Genomic DNA, 21,146 nt, shown 5'->3' with positions numbered 1-21,146 from the left:
AAACCAGCAGCACAGATGGTAAAGTCCAGGGCAACAGATTCAAACAGTAACAACTCATATTTTAAAGTCCCAGCATACCTTTGTGAGTGCTGTAAAGCGCTGCAAACGTCACGGTGAAAAAAGTTGTGGAGTATTTGCCAGCGTTCACTAAATGAGGAAAGGCCCTCTTTGTGTCACGGTACCGGCGCAGGCACTGGATGAAGCGAAGCCAGGCAGGAATGCACTGAACAATGGCTCGCACCCCGTAGGTGTATCTGTGGCAAAACTCTGGCTCTGTGAAGATTTCAAAGAACAATCACAATCTAAAAGAATGAACTGTTGACATGTTTAGCCACACAGGACAGCTTCCCATCACAGGCCCATAAAAACCTGCTCTGTTCTGTGACTTTAAACACATGGGAGATCTACAAATACACAGGTACGCTGACAGTTTCGTGAATGCCGTAAGTTCCTATGAAGCATACGCCCAGAGTCCATGTTCAGTGGCTTCCCTGCTAACCGAGCACAAGCCTAGGGCTCACTCGTGGTCGTCACGGCTTCTTTGGTGTGGTCTCTGTTTTGGAGACAGGATTTCATTGTGCAGCTCAGGCTGAACTGGGACTTACTGTCCTGTGGCTTCAGTCTCCTCAAGTGCTGGGACTGCAGGTGCATGGGAGGCTGCCACACCCAATTTGTCATTATCTTTACTGAGTGCATGCTACATCATCCGTCTACACTGGATCTTTGTTATGAATGCAAACCTCCTAACTACACAAGCGGCGTTAGCTAAGAGTGGGAAAAGAGCCAGAAGAGTCAAGGTTTCAAATAAGATTTCTGAATTGACCACGACTTTCTCAGGGCTCTTGACCTGACCTGATTCTAAGCAATCAGTACTTCGATCACTGGCTCTTACAATGGCATCCTGAGCATTTCTGTGAGGACAAATTGCTGGCACACTAGCATTTGTGATACAGCTGCCAACAGATAGGAATGTTGAGAAATAACTGCAGAATTCTTTAAGTGTAAGTTGTAAATTTCTTGGCAAATGGATGGCTAAAATCATAACACAATTTAAGCGCCAAATTATTTCAGACAAGGAGATTGCTAACAGAGTGCCAAGCACATTTAATTAAATCTGTAAATGTTATTGGATGCATTTTCATCATGACCTTAACTGTCGCAGTTCTCATTCCCGTATTTCTTGGTTTATGCTGGCAATTGAGTAGTGTGAATACAAAATCATACTCTACCTTGTGAATTATTTGGCAACAGGCCCTTACTCTCATCCCATTTGAGCTCAAAACTGTAGAAGCAGATCATATATTCCAGGTCCATGAGTATCACTGACAGGCTGTTCAGCTGATCGGCCAGCCAGAAATCAGCAAAGCCTACCTTATGAAAGGGAGCTGTAAATACTCGAAACTGAAAAAAGAGAGAGAGAGAGAGAAGAAAAAAACTGAGAAAACAGCAACAGGAAAACCAGTATTCATTTCTCCAGTTCACGGCTGACCATTCAGACTGACTACTGATGAAAAAGGAGCCAATAAATCATAGATCGACGCAAAGCCCAGACAGCAAGGCTGGGTTAAGTAGGAAAGGGAATGCTGAATGCAACACTGAAAGGAAAACTGTGTATGTGCTGAGTGTACGGGGGTGTTGATAGGAATAACCACATGTAAAAAGCAGACGGCAAGAGGCGGGAGGACAGACGAGGCACAGCGCTTCAGTCCTGTTGGCCCAGCATTGGCACACACTCGAGGCCAGCCTGAGCTACAGAGTAAGACCCTGGAGCTCCCCCACTACACGCACACAAAGTGTTGGAAGTACAGAGAGGAGAGCTAATGTTAGGCTACAAAGCAAAATTTGCTGGACAGGGGAACACAAAGCTCTTTTTTTTAACCCATAAAAGACAGGAAGGGCCAGGTGGTAGCACACACCTTTAATCCCAGCACTCAGGAGGCAGAGGCAGGCGATCTCTAGTTTAAGGCCAGCCTGGTCTCCAGAGCTAGTTCCAGGACAGCCAGGACTGCACAGAGAAATTCTGTCTCAGAAAAACCAGAAGAACAAAAAAAGACAGGCAGAGAAGGGCAATTACATCATTGGTGGCACAACACATCTTCTAACCCAAATGACAGTCTTAAAGCATTGGGTTTCTAACCCAGAATCTTATGCAAATAAGACAAGCATTCTCTACTGAGTTGCATCCCTAGCCTATGCAATATTGATTTCACTAATGTAATGGTAATGGCTGTTTTCACCCTGTAATTTCCACAAAATCATCCTTCTTGCCATTGTTCTGAAAATAATGATAAATCTATTAAGCAAGCATAATGAACACTAACTCATGCAATATACGTTCTGAGGCTTTATGAAACAGCATAGTTCAATCTTTATAACAACTCTTTTTTTAAGGGGAGTAAGTTGAGACAGACCTCACTATGTAGCCCAGGCAGGCTTCTGACTTCTGCCTTTACCCATTAAGTGCTAGGATCTCACAGGCATTAGCACCATGCCCAACTTTCTCATAGCAATCCCAAAGCTAAGTCCTGCTGTTATTCCATAAACACAAACTCATCTTGACTTGTTCCGTATAAACCTGTTAAGGACATCCTGGCATTGCAGAGAAGAGAAGCATCAGGCACCAGTGCAATCACCAGAAATAAACTCAAGGTGTTCAGAGTACCTGGATGATTGGAGTATAGGTGAAGAGAGCTTTTATCTTTATCCTGTCAGACTCCCTTGATTTTATTATACATACAGAAAAAAATGTATAATAATGCATTCCTCTGACACAGTAGCAATTTTGAACATGAACTTAAATGTTTAGCTCTCTGGATGTATAGCTGTATTCACTTAGTAGAGAAATTCAGCCTAGGAATGTGCAGCAAGCCTTGTCTCAGATATGGCTGGCCCTTTCTAGTCACTCCATAAGCATTCGCTTCAGAAGACACATGATTATATAGTATGAACCAATCCTGAGACCGCTACAGCAGACAGGGTACTGAAACTAGATGAGAACACAGTAACAACAGGTTTTAAGACGCTGGTTTCTGAAGCTGGTATCTTTTGGTTCCATGGCTCATTCTCTTAAGATCTCCTTTATATTTCTGTGAGTCTAAAAAGCCAAGTCACAAGCTATATTATTGCACCACAGGGTCCAGATGGAGGACACTTCTTTACAGGGTGGAGGTAGAATACAGAGGGAGAAAGAGGTGTTAGCCAGTGATGTAGGAGATTCTGGTGTGAGCCTTTGTAATATTTTGAGATACTCTAGGACGTAGAATAGACTTAAATATTTCAAAGAAACAAAGGCATGAGGATAATTTCCAATGTAATACCAAAAGATCAGAAAGTCTAAATCTCTAGTAGTTGACTTTTTCAAAACTGGCAGCGCAGGGGAAATTTATTCCTTCTGATATGTGACAAACTTCCATTACTCTTATATAATTGCCAACTGCAGCCTCAAAATCTGGCCAATACAAAACATTTCTGTAAGTACAGCAAATGAATGCAATGCAACCAAAAAAAAAAAAAAGGGGGGGAGTGGGGTGGGGAGGAGATGGAGGTATGAGATTACAAGAAGGGGTTGGTGTGAAAACTAAAAAAACAAACTGGGAAATTTTCAGAAAAGAGAAAGAAAGGTTGGTCATTTATGCACTTAATAAAGACTGACATATTTACTGTATGTCAAGGATTGTGGAAGTGTAGATTAATAAAACATAGTGTCTACTCTCGGTGACCTCCAAGGACTACAAGACCCATAGTCTAGCTGGGCGAATAAACGTACAGAGATGTAACAGCACCCATGCCAAGTGCCATTACAGAGACACAGTGCTATCACAGGTGAGGCTCGAGGGAGGACAGGCCATACCTAACTGACATTTATACACAACCAACTTCATTTCAGGTTTATCTGAATCTTCCTTCTAAATGGGAAGCATGTAACCCACTCTTCTTTGCTTATTCCAGCCAAAGCCTTCCCAATTCTCTACCTCTACTCTGATTTTGATTAAAATGACAGATTCCTGGAGTAACGGCATTGTGAAATCTAGAATTAATTCTGAGTGTTTATCCACATGCACAAAAAAATACCACTGGTAAGTTACTGACCTGGGTCCCAGCTCTTTAAGAATCTGGAGTAGTTGCAAACCCTCTATGAGCTATCTCAGGCATGGGACCTAAGTCTAGATGTGGAATCCATGAGAGCTGAAGGCATGCATCATACACTAGACTTACTGTGACTGCTCTTCTGACCTCACACAGGAGGAAATGGCTGACTACGGATGGGATGTTAATGCCCAAATATTTTGCATTTTGAAACATTTCAGATTTCAGATTAAGGATGGTCAGCTTGTGCAAAGAATATGCTACTACTGACAAAGAGCTAAGAACATGAAGTTTAAGTTCTACTTAAGTTCTTTTATGTGTATGGATGTTTTTGCCTGCATGCATGTCTGTGTATCATTTGTGTGTCTGATGCTCTCAGAGGGAAGAAGAAGGTATTGGATCCTCTGGAACTGGAATTAAAAGCAGTTGTGAGCAGTCATGAGTGCTGGGAATCAAACCCGGGTCCTCTAGAAGATCAGCTTGTGCTCTCTCACTGAGCCATCTCTCCAGCCCCTAAGTTCATGTGCATTACACATATTTTTTACCATAGAGCTAAAGAAAATATTGGCTAAAAACTGATCTCTAAATGATATACCTAAGGACTCTATTTTAAAGCTTTAGTTAGCTCATTAGAAGATAAGGTTGGAAATTCTGGGGTTTTGCTTATGCTTTCTAATTGGATTTCTAGTTGAGGCAAATACAGATGTAGGGAAGAGGACAAAGACCTAATGGGTATAAATAGATCACACTAGATTAGACATATTAACATTGCATAAAGTTAGTACCTTAAAGTTCTTAAGCTTTTTTTTTTTTGGAAGGGAAGGTAGCATATGTCAATTTCAAAGATGCCCATGAAACTATGAATATAAATGGTAAGTATTCTTTACTATTATGACCAAATATTTTTCACACTAAAAAAAAAAAAAATGGAGGTGAGAAACAAGGGATATAAGAATTTTATCTTAGGACAAGTCTTTAAAAACCATTTTCAAAGAAATATAACTACAATGAAAACATTCTATTAATTCTCTGACGTACCTTACAGGGACTGATTTTATCGTGAAGTTCAAATAAAATAAATTAATTGATCAAATGATTTTAAATGACCTATACCCAATAACACTCTTGTTTTAGTAACACTATTACAAAAGCAACATATCATGTTTCTTTCTACATCTCACTGCTTCTAAGAGCGCTTTTACTAGTCTGTTAATCCTTCTTGTACATTACTACCAGCCTAGTCAATCAAGCAGGTCTGCATTTATTAACACACACTGCAGACCCAGGCATAAACATCCACTCACCAGGGATCACTCTACTAATCAGAGTAAGTAGCCATGCATGAAATCATGGCTTTCTACTTAAACAAAGGATGCACTGGGGAACTGCATACAATGTACACACCTATATCACTCTGTTATTGCAATATTATCACAGTAAGCTTTCTCGATCTCCCCAAATCCCTCATTTAGAAGTAATTTTATAGGCAAACTAGAAGTTAACAGTACTTGCTGCTCTTGTGGAGGATGTGGGTTCACTTCCCAGCACCCACATAGTGGCTCTCGACTGTCAGTAACTCAAGCTCCAGGGGACCAACACCTTCGTCTGGCTTCCACGAGTGTCAGCCACACATGTGGTACACATTCATATATGTAGGCACCCACATATATGCATGAGATAAAAATAAACAAATCTTTAAAGAAGTAAATAGTCTATAGGGATGTTACATTGTAGGTAATCTAAGACTATACTTTTAGTACAGTCAAGAGGTAAATGCAGTATAAAGTGAGCGTGAGCTTCTGAACCTTCTGCTGTATCTCCTCTAAGTACAGGGGTTACACGGGGCCACTGTGCCGGCTTTCCTTTCTTTAGAAAGGAACAAAAAGTTCTACATATCATCACACTGGTTAAGTAATCACAATTTGCAAAACCAATTCACTCTCTCGTCACTTTATACTTCATTTTAGGAGGGTAAAGGCCAAGCACTTCCCCAGGACTGCCATGTTGTAACCTTTCCAGCTACCCAGTATCTGTCAGAAGCGCCTTTGCTCCTGCAGCTGGGCACCACTCACATGCTGCAGTGTGAGCTGCTTCCAAGGCCGTGCGAACCAGCAGCCATGTGACCTTTGAGGAAGCCAACGAATGACGAGCGCACTCCTCTAAGAACGCTGCACACACCTCCTAGACTCACCAGAAGTTTAAGCAGCCAGAATCTGGATTTATAGTAGAAAGTTTTGGTGGGGTTGATGAGAAAGAAGACCATAAATCCATAAAGGGCAAGTGGATACACATATATAGGGATGATGCTAATTGGAGCGAAGAAGCATGCCAGAAGGCTCAGGCACCATAGTATCCCCAGGAATCCAGCAATCTATAAAGCAGAGGGAACACGGAAAGAAAGTTACTTTGTATCATTAACAGAAAAACCTTTAGTAAATAAAGATAAGAAAAACCAGTTAACAATACAACAATGTCAAAAGCCAGCCATTCAGTTAGAGCAGGCACATTCACAAGACTCTGATATGTTACCTCAAAGAGATGCTGATGAGACAAATTGTTTCTTGGATTAAGTTCAAAGATGAGAACATGATTTACTCCAGCCTGTCTCCAACCGTAAGTGTTGATGCCCAGTAGAAAAAGGAATTCAATCAGAAGAAAGCCACCCCGATAGATTCGTATCAGGGGCCACACAGTTCTATCTGTTTCAAGTTTAAATACAGCTGAAAGAACATGTATTGGTTAGTTACAAAATCTCCAATGTTCCCTTTAATTATCTTTTCTCTTCATTCTCTGAGACACAGCCCTGGCATATAATCTGTATCAAGATTACTTTAAGAGTCTGATAAATTTGCCTCTAGGCTCCTTCCTCTTCTGCCTCTTTACTATGCAGAATACCATTAGAATAATTTCCCCCAAAACTTGTTTTTTATCATGCTATTCTACTGTTCTATAAGTTTATAAAAATTTTCTTGCATATGCAGAATCTTTTTTAAAAAATATAATTTATTCAGATTACATCTTGAATGTTATACCCTCGCTTTTATCTTCCTGTTCCCATCCTCCCTCCCTCTTTGACCCTATTCCCCTCCCCTAGACCTCAGGACAGGGCTGCACAAACTGTTGCACCAACCAAGCACAATGCATGCAGTAAATCTAGACCCCCTGTTCAGATCTAGGCAAAGGGCAGCTCATTCTTCACAATTGTGGGGAGAGCAGGGACTGCCTCTGACATGAACTCTGATGTCTCCAATTTGTTCTATAAGTTTTTTATTGTTTTTTTTTAAAATTATAGTACAACATGATTAAATGACTTTGAACACTAAGACCAGTTTTTGCTTTTATTTTGAGACATATAGTCCAGGCTATCGTGGAGCATGCTATGTAGATCATGCTGGCCTAAAATTCACAGAGATCCTTTGCTTCTGCCTCCTGTATGCTGGCATTACAGATGTGTGCCACCATGCCCAATATAAGATTAGTTTTGTCAACGGGAGCTTCTTGAGTGATACAACCTCAACAATGCTTTCTCTATCATTAAACTAGATACAGCAACTTCTACATCACAGAGTTGTTGTAAAAGATACAAAACACAAGAAGACAATATGGGAATGTAAATGTCATATAAGTAGACAATAGTTCACATGTATGGAATGTGTAATATGGTTCTTAGCCTTATTCTTGGTGCTTTCACATGTAATAATTAGTTAAATCATTATAATTGTCCCATGAGTTAAAATTACTGTGTCCATGTTGACTGAGAAAATTGGAGCACAGATAGGTTAAGTAATTTGCTCAAGGTTACTGAGCTAGTACTAGGCAGAGCTAAAATGTACCCTGAGGCTGGTCTGGCCTTGAACTTAAAGGTATCCACCTACCTCTACTGGGACTAATGGTATGCACCAGCATACCTGGCTGCAATTTTCATAATTTTGTGCAAAGCTTGTGCTCTCAAGTACTATATTGCTCATATGCCCATATAAGCACGCAGTACCATCATTGTTCTACAGCTTTCCCAGGATTTTCATGCTTAAACACTTCTGCAAACTTGAACTCTTTTAATACTTCTCCCAACCCATCCTGCAATAAACCCAATGACCAACACGAATGAATCTCATCTTTTAAAAATGTTAGTTCTCCCCGAAGCACCCACAGTGCTCTTTTATTTCATTTCTACAAATTTATACACTTACTTAAATAACCAATTATTTATCTTTGTATTCTCTACAGTATAAAAATACCTAATAACTTAAAAATAACAGAGTAGAGAAAGTGTTTGCTTTGGAATCAAATACTCTATAAGCCAGGTATCAAATCCTAGCGGGATAAATCCTTTAATTTAGGAGTTTCTAGTTCTCCACTTCCCCTTGGTCAACGGAAATAATGTCTGTTCTCACACTGGACTTGATCCCCAGCGCAGCATCTAACTGAGATCATTCACACCAGGTATCCCAGCAGTTGGGAGGTGGAGGCAGGAGGATGAGAAGTTCATAGTCATCCTCAATACATAGTAGTTTGAATTCACCTGAACTACATGAGATCTATTAAAAACAGAAACAACCAACATACTTTCACAAGCTTGTTAAGATTAAAAGTGAAGACCACATCAAATGCCTAATGTGTGACCCATTAAGACTATTCAGTATATACTGGTTTCTACTACTTGGGGGGTGGGAAACATTTATACAACAAATATTTATTACCCATCTTTTAAACCCAACATCATCCTAAGAACTGGGAATTCAAAAGTGAATAACACACAAGGTATCAACCTCCATTAACATCTTTTAGCAGTATATAGTGAGAGGGATGGGTAGAGCAGAGGTTAGACACTTAGGGGACTACGTTTGCCCTACTAAGGAATGAAGAATGAACCCTGGCACCTGTAGAGGAGTCCAGGTAGAGAGGAAGCACAAAGAGCTCAGTGATGAAAGGCCAAGGTCATGACTGGAGTGAACTAGAGATAAAGTTCCCAGTGCCATACCAGACAGGGCTTTGTAGTGCTTTGTTTGGACTCATGCTTTTATTCTGATGTACAAACTGGTGGAGGGTTCCCAATGTAAGCGTCAAGGCGCACGTAATCACTTTAAAGGACTGTTCTAGCTGTTATGTGACAAATGGACCCTAAGAGAACCAGCACAGAGTCAGGATTAGCTAGAAAATTAGATGCACAGAAAACCACATTTGTAGTTTTACATAATAAATCCTAAGCAAAGATCCACATATATTACAATGTCAGAAAACAAAATGTAGATTCCACAGAAGCCACAATAAAACTCTAAGAATGCAGAAAACAAGGTCAATCAGCACACAAAATTCAGTTGTGCTTATACACATCAGCAATAAGCATTCTGAAAATAGGAGAACAGTTTAATTTTAACAGTATCTAAGAGTATTAAACATTTAGTAGCAATTTTAACCAAGGAAGTGAAAGGTTCATATGTCAAGAGTAAGAAAACATTTAGAAATTAAAGTCGACTTCAGTACAGGAAGAATGCCATACTCATAGATTAGAAGACTTGATATTGTAGAGATGGCAGCAAATCAATCTACACAATTAATGGAATCCCTGTCAAAATTCCAATGGCCACTTTGTTTTCAGAAAAAATTAGAAAAGTCAAACCTAAGATCTATAAGGAAATGGTCTCTAGTAACCAAAATAGTAACAAAAATTGAGTTGGAAAATTCATACTGAACAGTACAATAATCAAAACAGTGTACAAGGGCATAAAAGAGACTTATATGCAAATAAAAAAGGTTCAAAATCCCCAAATAAACTACATATTAATGACCAGTTCACATTCAACAAATGTACCAACACACTCTTCAGCTGGTGTTGGGACAACTAGACATCCACATACAAAAAAAATGAAGCTAGAGCCCTAATCTCATAACACAGACAAAAAGTTATTTCAAAGTTGATGATAAGATGAGGATGGTAGCACAGGACTTTAACCAGCACCCGGAAGGCACCAGGCCAGTCTCTGCAGTGAGCTCACGCTAGAGTCAGATTTTTTTTTTCCTCCCAAAGATCCTAATACATGAACTAAAACTATTAAACATTCTTTGAAAAAAAATCTTGTGAAAGTTTTGGATTGTTTGTGTTTTAATCCTAGGTGTGGGATATGTGAGCAGCTCCAGTTGGCCACAGCTGATAACTAACTGCCTCCTGAGAAGACACATAATGTTTGTCAGCTGTGAACTATCTCATGCGGGGGCACGGTCTTTGTCAGTAGGGATAAAAGCCAGACCTAAAAAGAGACTGAGAGCTCAAAGAAGAAGGCTGCTGGTGCAGTGTGACAAGAAGCCAGAGATATCCTGAAATGAAGATTGGACTTGCCCCAAGAAACCCGAAGACCCTAAACAGGAAACAGCTAAGGAAAACGACACCCCCTCTCCCCATTTAACCTTCTTTCTCTCCTACTGGGTGTTGGAAGAGATTAGGGTGGAAAAGGGAGAAAGAGTTAAGGAGCTCAAAATAAAAATAGTTGGCTAAAAGTATGCCAACAAAAATCACAATGTAATATTTAAATATATATATGCATACATACATACATATATATGTAAGTAAGTACAAAAAAGAAAAAAGCAGATAAATTGAACTAAAATTTTTGAAGAACAGGGGAAAAGCTGTTAATCATCTATCTGGTAAGTAACTATTTAAAATATATAAAGAATTCTTCTAACTTCAGAAAAAAGCAAAGTAAAAATGTGGGCAAAAGATTTAGATATTTACTCAAAGCATACATAAATGACTAACAAGCCGAGAAGAAAATATTTGAAATGATTAGTTACTAGGAAAACACAAGCTAAAATACCTCACATCCACTTGGATGGATGTAAGAGGACTCTCACACATTACTAGTAGAAATCGAAAACGGTCTAACGTCTATAGAAAACAACCTGGTGCTTTTTTATGAAGTTAACCATGCCCCACCCCTGCAGATCGGAGCCCCATTCTGCTCCCTCAGCCAAGTCACCCATACAGTTCTGACCCTCATATGTGAGCCTCGGCAAGCACATGCTCATACCCAACAGAATAATATGAATAAACAAATAAAAAACTTAAGTTTAAGAAGAATAACATATGTATTAATAGATGAATGGATAAACAAACTGTGGTATGTGGAATGAAATACTAAATAGTGCCACAACATGAATGAGTGTTGAGAACATGCTAAGTGAAGAAGCCATATACAAAAAACATGTTCGAAGTGATGACTTCAGTCACATCAACTGTCCAGGCTAGGTATATCCATACAGACAGAAATCAGATAGTAGTTGTCAACAGCTGGAGCCACGGGAATCGGGACTGGACTTCCTTCAAGATGATGGAATGTTTAGGTAGACTGTACAACAATACTGATTGCTTGCTGTAAGATAGTGAATTTTTGAGGCTAGGGAAATGGCTTAGTGTAAGCAAGCACGAGGAAGTGAGTTTGAATTCCCAGGGCCCATATTAAAGCCAGGCATAGCCTTGAACTCACTGGCACAGGCGACAACTTTCTGAGCAGATGCCAACAGCTCAGACTCTAAGATCAACAATTAATAAACAGGACCTCATGAAACTGAAAGCTTCTACAAGGCAAAGAACACTGACAATAGAACAAAACAGCAGTCTATAAAATGGAAATCGGTGTCAGGGGGTGGGGGTGGGGCAGGAGAGGCTCTTGGGAGTCTATGCTGCAGGGGTAAAGGAGCCGGAAGTCACCACCTCCTGCAGCCAGGTGGGACTTCTGGTGGAGGAAGGGGGACACCAACCCACCCATAAAACCTTCAACCCCAAGTTTGTCCTGCCCACAAGAAGTATAGATGGAGCAGAGATTGAAGAAATAGCAAACCAATGACTGGTCCAACGTGGTACCCACCCCATGGGAGAGAGCAGACCCCTGTCAGCTTGTAGACAGAAGTCTAACATATCTATCTTGAGAGAGGTTTCATCCAGCAGCTGATGGAAACAGATGCAGAGACCCACAGCCAAACAACAGGCCAAGCCCAGGGAATCCTGGTGGTAGTGGGAGGAAGGATAGAAGGAGCTGGAGGGTCAAGGACCCCACAAGAAGACCTACAGAGTAACCTAGCCTGGGCCCATGGGGGCTCACAGAGGCTGAATCACCAACCAAAGAGCATGCACAGGCTAGACCTAGACCCCCCTACACATATGTAGCAGATGTGCAGCCTGGTCAACATGTGGATCCCCTAACAATGGGAGTAGTAGCTGCCTCTGACTCTGCTGCCTGCCTTTGGATCCCTTTCCCTAGCTGGGCTGCCCTGTCAGGATAGGACACATTTAGTCCTACTGTGACTTGAGATGCCAGGGGGCCTCCCCTTCTCTGAGAAGGAGGAGAGGAAAGGAATGGGGGAGGGGGCATGAGGATGGGACTGAGAGGAGAGGAGAGGACGGAGGAGGCTGGGATCAGGCTGTAAAGTGATTAAATAAACAAACAATCAAATAAACAAACAAGCAAATGGCAAAAGTCATAAATAAATAAGTAATAGCCAGGCAGTCAGATGTGCTTATAGTACTAGTGCTGCATTGTGGAGGCAGCCAGGTGGCCTGGAAAGTACACTAACCAGCAGCCTCAAGTTCAGTGAGCACTCTGGCCTAAGGCAATAAAGGACAGCTGCCATCCTCTTCTGGCCTTTCTACATGCACACATACTGAGCAGACCTGTATACATGCATAATACACACACACACACACACACACACACACACACACACACACACACAGAGTGTTAATCTTATGTATACTTCATTTCATTAAAAGAAGTAATTTCAGAGGGGGAAGTAATAAAATATTGAAATTGACATTGCTATTCCTCTCTTAAGTTTAACTATTTAAACTGTTTTACCACTCACAGATTTGTTCTATCATTCCATGAATTTCTAATTCTGTCTAGTTAACATGTATGGTCATAGTTCTAGGATTCAAATATTTATGACCTTTACAGGAATAGTTCAACATATGAAGAAAATTGTCTAGAACCGGAAACTATAATGCATAGTCATATAAAGACTCTGTTCTGCTTGATTACATCATAGAAAATGCTTCTAAACTGGGCATTGTGGCTCATGCCATTAATCCCAGCACCCAGGAGGTAGAGGCAGGCAGATCTCTGTGAGTTTGAGGCCAGTCTGGTCTACAAAGGGAGCTCAGGACAGCCAAGGCTACATAGAGAAATCCTGCCTCAAGGAAAAAAGAAAGAAAAGAAAACAAAGGAAGGAAGGAAGGAAGGAAAGAAAGAAAGAAAGAAAGAAAGAAAGAAAGAAACCGTTTCTGATTATTACAGCTGTGCAGGTCAGTTTTTATTGTCAATTTGACAAAACCCTGAGTCACCTGGGAAGAGGGATTCCCAATTGAGGAACTACTCAGATTGGACTTGCTTGTGGCCATATCTATAGGAGACTGTCTTGACTGGTGACTGAGCAAGAGGGCCCAAACCACCTTGGGCAGTACCATTGCTAGGCAGGTGGGCCTGGGCTGTAGAAGAAAGCCATCCAGAGAATGAGCCAGTAAGCAGTGTTCCTCTAGGGTTTCTGCTCCTGGTTCGTGACTGAGCTACAGCCCTGACTACCCTCAATGACAAATTTTGACTTGAAAGGGTAAGCCAAATAAACTCTTTTATTCTTAGATTGCTTTTGATCAGAGTGCTTTATTACAGCAGCAGAGAGGCAAATTAGAATATTGATGTTGAATAAAAGAACATCCTTGAACTCCACACATTTATTAAAAATGTTTTAAAATGTCATCATCATCATCATCATCATCATCATCATCATCATCATCATCATCATCAGTAGCAACAGCTACAACAGCAACAACAAACCCTGAGAACATTCTGTAAGCTAATAAGTGCTAATGAAATAGCGTTCTCAATGAAAACACAAGACTACAGTTGTTAGTGAACTGATTTAGTTTTCAAATGTTGCAAAGACACATAACAGTTTTAACAGCTAATGGTCCGGTTATTCATTCAAGAATACAAACTTTGAATTATACAATATCTAAGAGGTAAGTGCACCTATTTACAATACACCAACTTCTTTCTGGCAGTCTCTCCAGTGCAGCCCTTCTTTAAGTAGGCTGAGGAATAAAATACAGCATTTTTGCTAGATATGGTCATCATAAAAAAATCTCAAGGAATTAAGAAATAACAAGAGTTAGTATAATTTCTATTTAAAAATAAGCATGTAACTTCTGCGACTAATGGGTCCATCCAATAAAAGCTACACACTGTTCCAGTCTAAAGATTTATTTATTTATTTATTTATTTATTTATTTATTTATTTTGTATACAGTATTCTGCCTGCATTACAGATCACATTATAGATGGTTGTGAGCCACCATGTGGTAGCCAGAAATTGAACTCAGGACTTCTAAAAGAGTAGACCATGCTCTTAACCGCTGAGCCATCTCTCTAGCCCCACTGTTCTATTCTAAACACTCACGTAGATTCTAACACTCATCAGGTAGCTGTCTTGGACTAAGCAATGTTGTGTGGTGCTTGATGTGCATAATTTCATTAATTTTCACAGCAAAACTACGCATTGGTTTTCTACAGGAGATACATGAAGAAACAGAGTTAAATCAAGCCCCCTGTCTAAGGACACAGCTCCAGAGCCTGCTGCACTTAACAGTGGGGCTAAGTTACATATAAACCACCATGTGTCTGTTAAAACAAAACAAAGCCAACAACCCAAACAGAAGCCTACTCTAAACTCTATGAAATTGCAGTCCTCACAGTATTCAATCAGGTTGCCAAATCTGTTTTCTTTTGTTACCCTTGGTTCTGATTCACTGCTGAAATTTATCATACAAAACAGTGCCTGCGTGACACCCCAGACACCTGGCCTTACATCCTCTTTGCAGCCACTGTAAGCATTCTTTTCTAACACTAATTGACCTTTTTATAATTTACATCATATAATGTGTACTTTTGGATTCTATAAGCCTCACTCTCATTTGCTTGTGAGATTCATCTATGTTCCTGCATGGGCTACACTTCACTCTCCTCACTACTGCACATCATTCCACTGGGCAAAAACATCTGCTAAGATTGCTGATGCACATTTGGGTTGCTCTAGTTTTGAGACATTAAAATAGTACAATTACTAATGTTCTTGACTGTTTTCTGGAACATATATGTACTCGTTTCTATTACTAGAAATGGACCATAGGTCACACAGTCAGTTTTGTTACGTCGTGCCAAACAGTTCTCCACAGTGCTATGCCTATCATTCATTTTCAGCACCACCCCTTTGATGTGTCATTGTACAGGGCAACACAACTCATGTACACGGCTCACAATCGGTATTATGTGAGCAGTTTCAAAGACATTACTGTTATAAACAACAGAGAAATAATTTCTTTGCATTATAGGGTTCTAGGTTGTAAGCTAAATGTATAAAAAATAAGTTAATGAAAAGTATTATAAAAATTTTGTATATACTACTACATTATTCTCAAGAGATTTCAATAATTAATGGTATCAAAAGTGCTTATTTTATACCTTATATCTACTGTAAATAGTAAACTAGTATGTGAAATATGGCACACTGTGATTGTTTCTAATTGAGCAAAGGTTACAAGAAGAAAAATTGGAAAAAAAAACCTATACAGAAAAAAATTCTATTTTCATGAAACTGAAACTCTGGAATATTAGATTTTTCTGGCAAATTATTGAACACTGGGCCATGTTCCCTTGAGAAACCACAGCAATTATGCACATCATTTTTTATGTGGATGCTCAAAGAAAAGAATCGTGCTTGTACATGCATTACTACTATGTTTCCCTCTGACTCTCAACACTGCTATCTTCTCAGTACCCAGGGGAGATAAATAAGGACAGACAGCTGGCTTTATCTGTTTACCCTCCCCCACACCAATACCCACGGAAATCAAACAAAGAAGGGCTCTGAGGTTAGAACTTAGTGCACAATGCTAAGTGTACAGATTGCATACATTTAAAAAATCAAACTATCACAGTAATAGTCTATATTAACTTAAACACTCAGCTTGACCTAAATGAAAAAATAAAATACAGAAGCAAAAAACATCTCTAATTAATTGACATGAAAAGAAAGAGATTTGCTTTCCTGGCCTTACTTAAGTGAGTGAGGATACCACCAGCACATACATCTTGGAAATTAGACAAGTAAATCCACTCATAAAAGAGTAACAATGTCTTCCTCAAGAAAGAGCCACATGTGCAATAGACACTTGTTCTGATGTGCTTCATCAGATGTGAGCTTCTCTCAAAGCTGACCTTTCACCCTCTTCTACCACGTGTCCTTCATCAGCCTAGTGAGTGCATTGCCTGTCTGGTAACCACTCCCTCCTCCTATAGCTGACCCTCATCCTAGGCCAATTATAGCAATCTCCCTTCCATTCTCTGGGAATGTTGTTAATTTCACCAACTTAAATGGTGTCTTCCTAATTTAAAACTACTCAGTTGTTTCACTGAGTGCTTAGAACATTTAATACGGCCAGTCTTTTGGAGACATTGCTCCATGCAGCATGTAGCCCAGGCGGCCTTCAACTATTAGCTCAACACTGACCTCCTGGTTCTCCTGCTCCCATCTCCAAATGCTGATTACAAGCAGACCCCTCTTAAAGACTCCTTCCTCCTAGTTCTGCAGCCCCGGGGACTGAGGCCCCGAGTCCATTTCTGCTCGTCAAGCATCCTACTACTGAGCTACACAACTCAGTCCCCCCGCCCTGACACAAACGCAATCCTGAGTTACACAAAAGTGATTTGTGGATGGACTGGGAAGATGGCTCAGTGGGTGAAGTGCTTGTGGTGCCAGTATGAGGACATGAATCTGAACTCTAGGAACCCGTTTAAAAAAAAAAATCAAGACTTACATTAATGTGTAATCCCTATGATCCAGCAACAAGACAGCAGGTGGGGACAGGAGGATCGCGGAAGCTCGAAGGCAGCTAGTCTGCCATACAGAGGTAAGCAATAAAGAAACCCTGCCTCAAAACACACGATGCTGGATGCTGTCCTCTGATCCCCTACATGTACAGCTGCATGTGATCATGCTTACATTCACACACACACACACACACACACACACACACACACACACACACACCCCAGATGTTAAAGTTACTTGTGGCTGAACGAACAAAAATAAATTCTTAAGTAATCCTATAAATGTAATATACTGAGTTCATTTAATAGATGAGGAAGCTGTTTTAGAAAACCCAATGGTTATTTGTATAACAACTAACAGCCAATAGTGGAGCTGGGAGTGAAACTCATATAGAATTTCAATTTCTGTTCTTTCCAGGGAAGCTAACTTGATAATCCAGGTCAAGGTTTGTACTGTATAATTTTCATATATTTTATATAAGTAGACTATAATTATGCATTTATTATATATTATAATATATACTATATAATAAAGTATATATTTATAATTATAATTATTATAGTTATAACCTAATTATAATTAGGTTCTAAAATGAACATAAATCTCATCAATATTAAATTGTACTATGAGTACCTAATACTCTTTAGCAACTAGTGGGAAGGAGCACTCTTGGTGTTTTAGTTGTGAGCCTTGTCTTTAACGGTTGAGCTGTCTCTCTAGCTAGAGAGCTCTAATAATACAATGAAAACATATTGTCATGTAAAAGTAAAAGTTCATGTAAAAGCCCTTGCACCTTGGGATATAACTTAATAATGTAAAATAGGCAGTGCTGAGGAGAATGCTTACAAGGAATAATAAAGCTCTGCACATCATTTAATTCAGCTGTTTTTCTCCTTCCATCCATTCAACTTCCCGTATTTTAAAAAACTCCTATTATGTTTCACGTAGTCTTCTAGGGCTAGAGACAAGAGCCTAGGCATTAAAGTATTTGGTATCAAATCCAAATATTGTTTACATTTAGTGGGAAAGCAGAGAACGTGATGCACTGTCATGTCACAAGCATTCTGAAGAAAAACAATGAAGGTTAAAGGGACAGAAACTACAGAATAGACTATTTTAGTGTATGGTGATCAGAGAAGGCCTCCCTGAAGAGACAGCAACTGAGTACAGATCTAATGAAGGGAAAGAATAGGACACACAGACACACTGGGAAAGAGCCCTGTAGGCAACAGATGTGCCCAAAGAATAGTAAGTGAAACTAGGCACAGGGGAGAAAGACAGGATAGGAAGTAAGAAACAAATGAGGGTGCTAAAGCCTTGAATGTCTTGCATATTATAGTAAAATGTCTGCATTGTAAGAGAAGCCACAAATAGATTTTAAATAGGAATATAGGCTGATGAAAGGGAGGCTGAGGGAAAGAGAAAGGGAAAAGAAAACACCCTCCTGAAAACTTGTTGTTAGAAGAGAGCACAGTGGATGCACAGAGACAAGTTCAGAAGGCGGTTGTACATTAAACAAGAAATGGCTCTTTCTAGGCCATGTTGCCAGGGCCAAGGGCGAGCCCAAGACAAGACAACCCCGTCCTGGGGCCCTGAGGCCCTGAGGCCCTGGTGGAAGCAAGCACCAGTCCAGTGCTATGGGGGCCCAGACAACCACCAGTCTGGCACCACAAGGCCGGGCAGGGAGCTAACTTGGGATGACTACACGTCCAGCACCCTGCAGACCCGACTGGGCAGACCACACCCAAGATGACCCCTGCCCAGTGTCACACTGCATGGATGGCTTATAGCACTCCTGACATTACTCCTGAAGTGACTCCGGGTACCACTAAGGAGCAAGCAGATGGTGGAGAAATAGGAGCAGACAGAATGTGTGCAATGAAGAAAGGCAGAACTGGAGACTCAAGCGTAGTGAGGGTTAGGGTGATGTGAGGAGCCCGTGATGCGGTCAAGACCATGTGGCCAGGTGAAGGCCTGGCCTGTGCTACCAACAAGGGCCATGTCTGGGTCCATAGTTCTGTAGCAACAGGGGTCCACAATCACCAAAGGCCAAGAACTAGCCCTGCCACTCCTCTGCTGTGCAGTGGCACGGACAAGGGAGACATGCCCTCCCCTGAGCCTCACCACCTGGCTCTGGGGTCGTGAGAGCAGGAGAGCTGTCCCTGCACAGCAGAGCTGACCCTGGTGGTGGGGTTGTGGGTGAGCTGGCCCTGAGGGCCTGAGAGCAGAAGAGCTGGCTCTGTCCCTTGTTGGCTGTAACATTAAATGAGCTATAAGGGCAGGGCTGGGGAACTCGCCCCAGTGGTGTGGGTGCAGGAGAGCGGGTGGCCTGATCAGCTCAGATACCTCTCAGACCCAGGTCCAGGGCTTTGAGTTGGTCTACCCTAACACCTAGCCCATTGATGAGCTGCTGGAGCATGTGATGGTGAAACTGTAGGACCTCCATGACACAGGGCAACAACAGGATATTCAAAAGGTGTGAGTCTTCTTTTGCGGGAGAGGTTGCAAGAGTGGAGGGCAGGTACGAGGGGCTGGGGAGATGAGGGGACTGGGGTACATGATGTAAAATTCACAAAGAACCAATAAAAATATTTGTAATAGATTATGATAACACTACCAAATTGGGCAAATAAAACACAAATGAGATGCCAAGATAAATCTGTATTTCATATAAACAACAGATATATATTTTAAGGTATATTTGTCCCCCAAAAAGAAATGACTCTTGAGACAAAGACAGTACTAATCGAAGTCATGAAAAGTGATCAAATTCAAGCATAGTATGAAGACAGAGCAATATGATAAGATATGAGTGATGCTGTTTGGAATCTAAGTGTTGGTCAAAGCTCAAGTATCATGTGTGCTGGTTCCCAGTTCCTGGTGTTACTGGGAGGCAGAAACTTTAAGAAGTCAGGCCCAGTAGCAACTTTGCATTCCAATAGTCACTACCATGATTTTTTTTTTTTTTTTTGCCTTGCCGCATGCATGTCTGAAGTGATCAAGGACTAAAATCTTTAAAACAATAAGGCAGAATAAATCTTCTTCCTCCTCCTCCTCTTCCTCCTCCTCCTTTTTAAAGACAGGGTTTCTCTGTGTAGCCTTGGCTGTTCTGAAATAAATTCTGTAGAACAACCAGGCTGGCCTCAAACTCAGATAGATCTACCTTCCTCTGCCTCTCAAGCGCTGGGATAAAGGTTTGCACCACCACTGCCCTGCTACTCTTTCTTCTTGTAAAATTGATTTTAGTTAACACAAGGGTAAACAAAGACTTAAAGGGTTAGGCTCTATTTGGAGAACTTAAAAAAAATATATCAAGGATCTATTTAAATGTGAAATGCTTATTAGGTATTCAAACAGCCAATTAGATCTTTTTCAGAGGAGAAAAGATATGTTCTTGTGAGTCATTAGCATATAGATAGTATTTGTAGCCAAAGGCTTGAATAATTCGCCTATATAGAAAATGAACATAGGAAGAAGAGATGCAAGGATTGAATATATTGGGACTATCCACCATCTCAATGCCATAAAGAACAGCATGACTTGGGAAAGAAACTGGAAAAGAAATACTGAAGAAAAAAAAATGGAGATAAGGTGAAATACTACCGAAGGGCTCCTCCAATTCTTAGGCAGGCTTAGTAAGGCTACTTATTTCTTGACACTGTATTATTTCTTAATGTTGGGGCTACAATTGCTCCTATGGAAATCTTTCCTAATTTTTAACTTCTTTGGGTGTGGATTTGATTTGTTTTTTGAGACAGGCTCTCATTTATCTTTGGCTGGCCTCTCAAGCACACATATGTGCACACGCACACAATGAAGTTGAGGAAATTCTTGAACTCCTGATCTTTGTGCCTCTCCTTCCCAAATGCTGGCATTATAGGTGTGTGGTACTATGCCTGGCTTTATGCAGTGCTGAGGACTGAACACAGGACTTCACGCATGCTAAGCATGCATCCGTACTTCCCCAGCCCTACTTTTAGCTTTCACTGAATTAAAAACTACATAGCCATGCCTTTAGAGACTGCATGCAGAGCAGCTATAAGCAGATTCCAGGGAAACGTGAGGGGTCGCCATAAATGCAGAGTAAACAAGGTTTAGTGCATAAACTTTGTAACATTTATTTTCATCTATGACCAAGGAAACAAGTTCTTAACTACATTTTTTTCTTTCTTTTCTTTTTG

General features: G+C 40.6%; 1 protein-coding gene across 1 annotated transcript in view; it reads right to left on the bottom strand.

The window, feature by feature from the left end:
* Positions 1-21,146, bottom strand: part of XPR1 (xenotropic and polytropic retrovirus receptor 1) — a 144,694-nt gene that overhangs the window by 35,439 nt on the left and 88,109 nt on the right. Inside the window, exons 8-11 of the mRNA XM_084785911.1 lie at positions 6,616-6,806; positions 6,278-6,457; positions 1,230-1,401; positions 79-273 (exon numbers count right to left, since the gene is read on the bottom strand). Of these exons, the coding sequence (XP_084642037.1) occupies positions 79-273; positions 1,230-1,401; positions 6,278-6,457; positions 6,616-6,806 (738 nt within the window). The remainder of the gene's footprint in view (positions 1-78; positions 274-1,229; positions 1,402-6,277; positions 6,458-6,615; positions 6,807-21,146) is intronic.

Source organism: Acomys minous (genome assembly GCF_964271855.1).
Source record: "Acomys minous genome assembly, chromosome: 1".
NCBI classification, from domain to species: Eukaryota; Metazoa; Chordata; class Mammalia; order Rodentia; family Muridae; genus Acomys; species Acomys minous.
The sequence above is the reverse complement of the archived record's forward strand: the minus strand, read 5'-3'. Positions and strand labels throughout refer to the sequence as shown.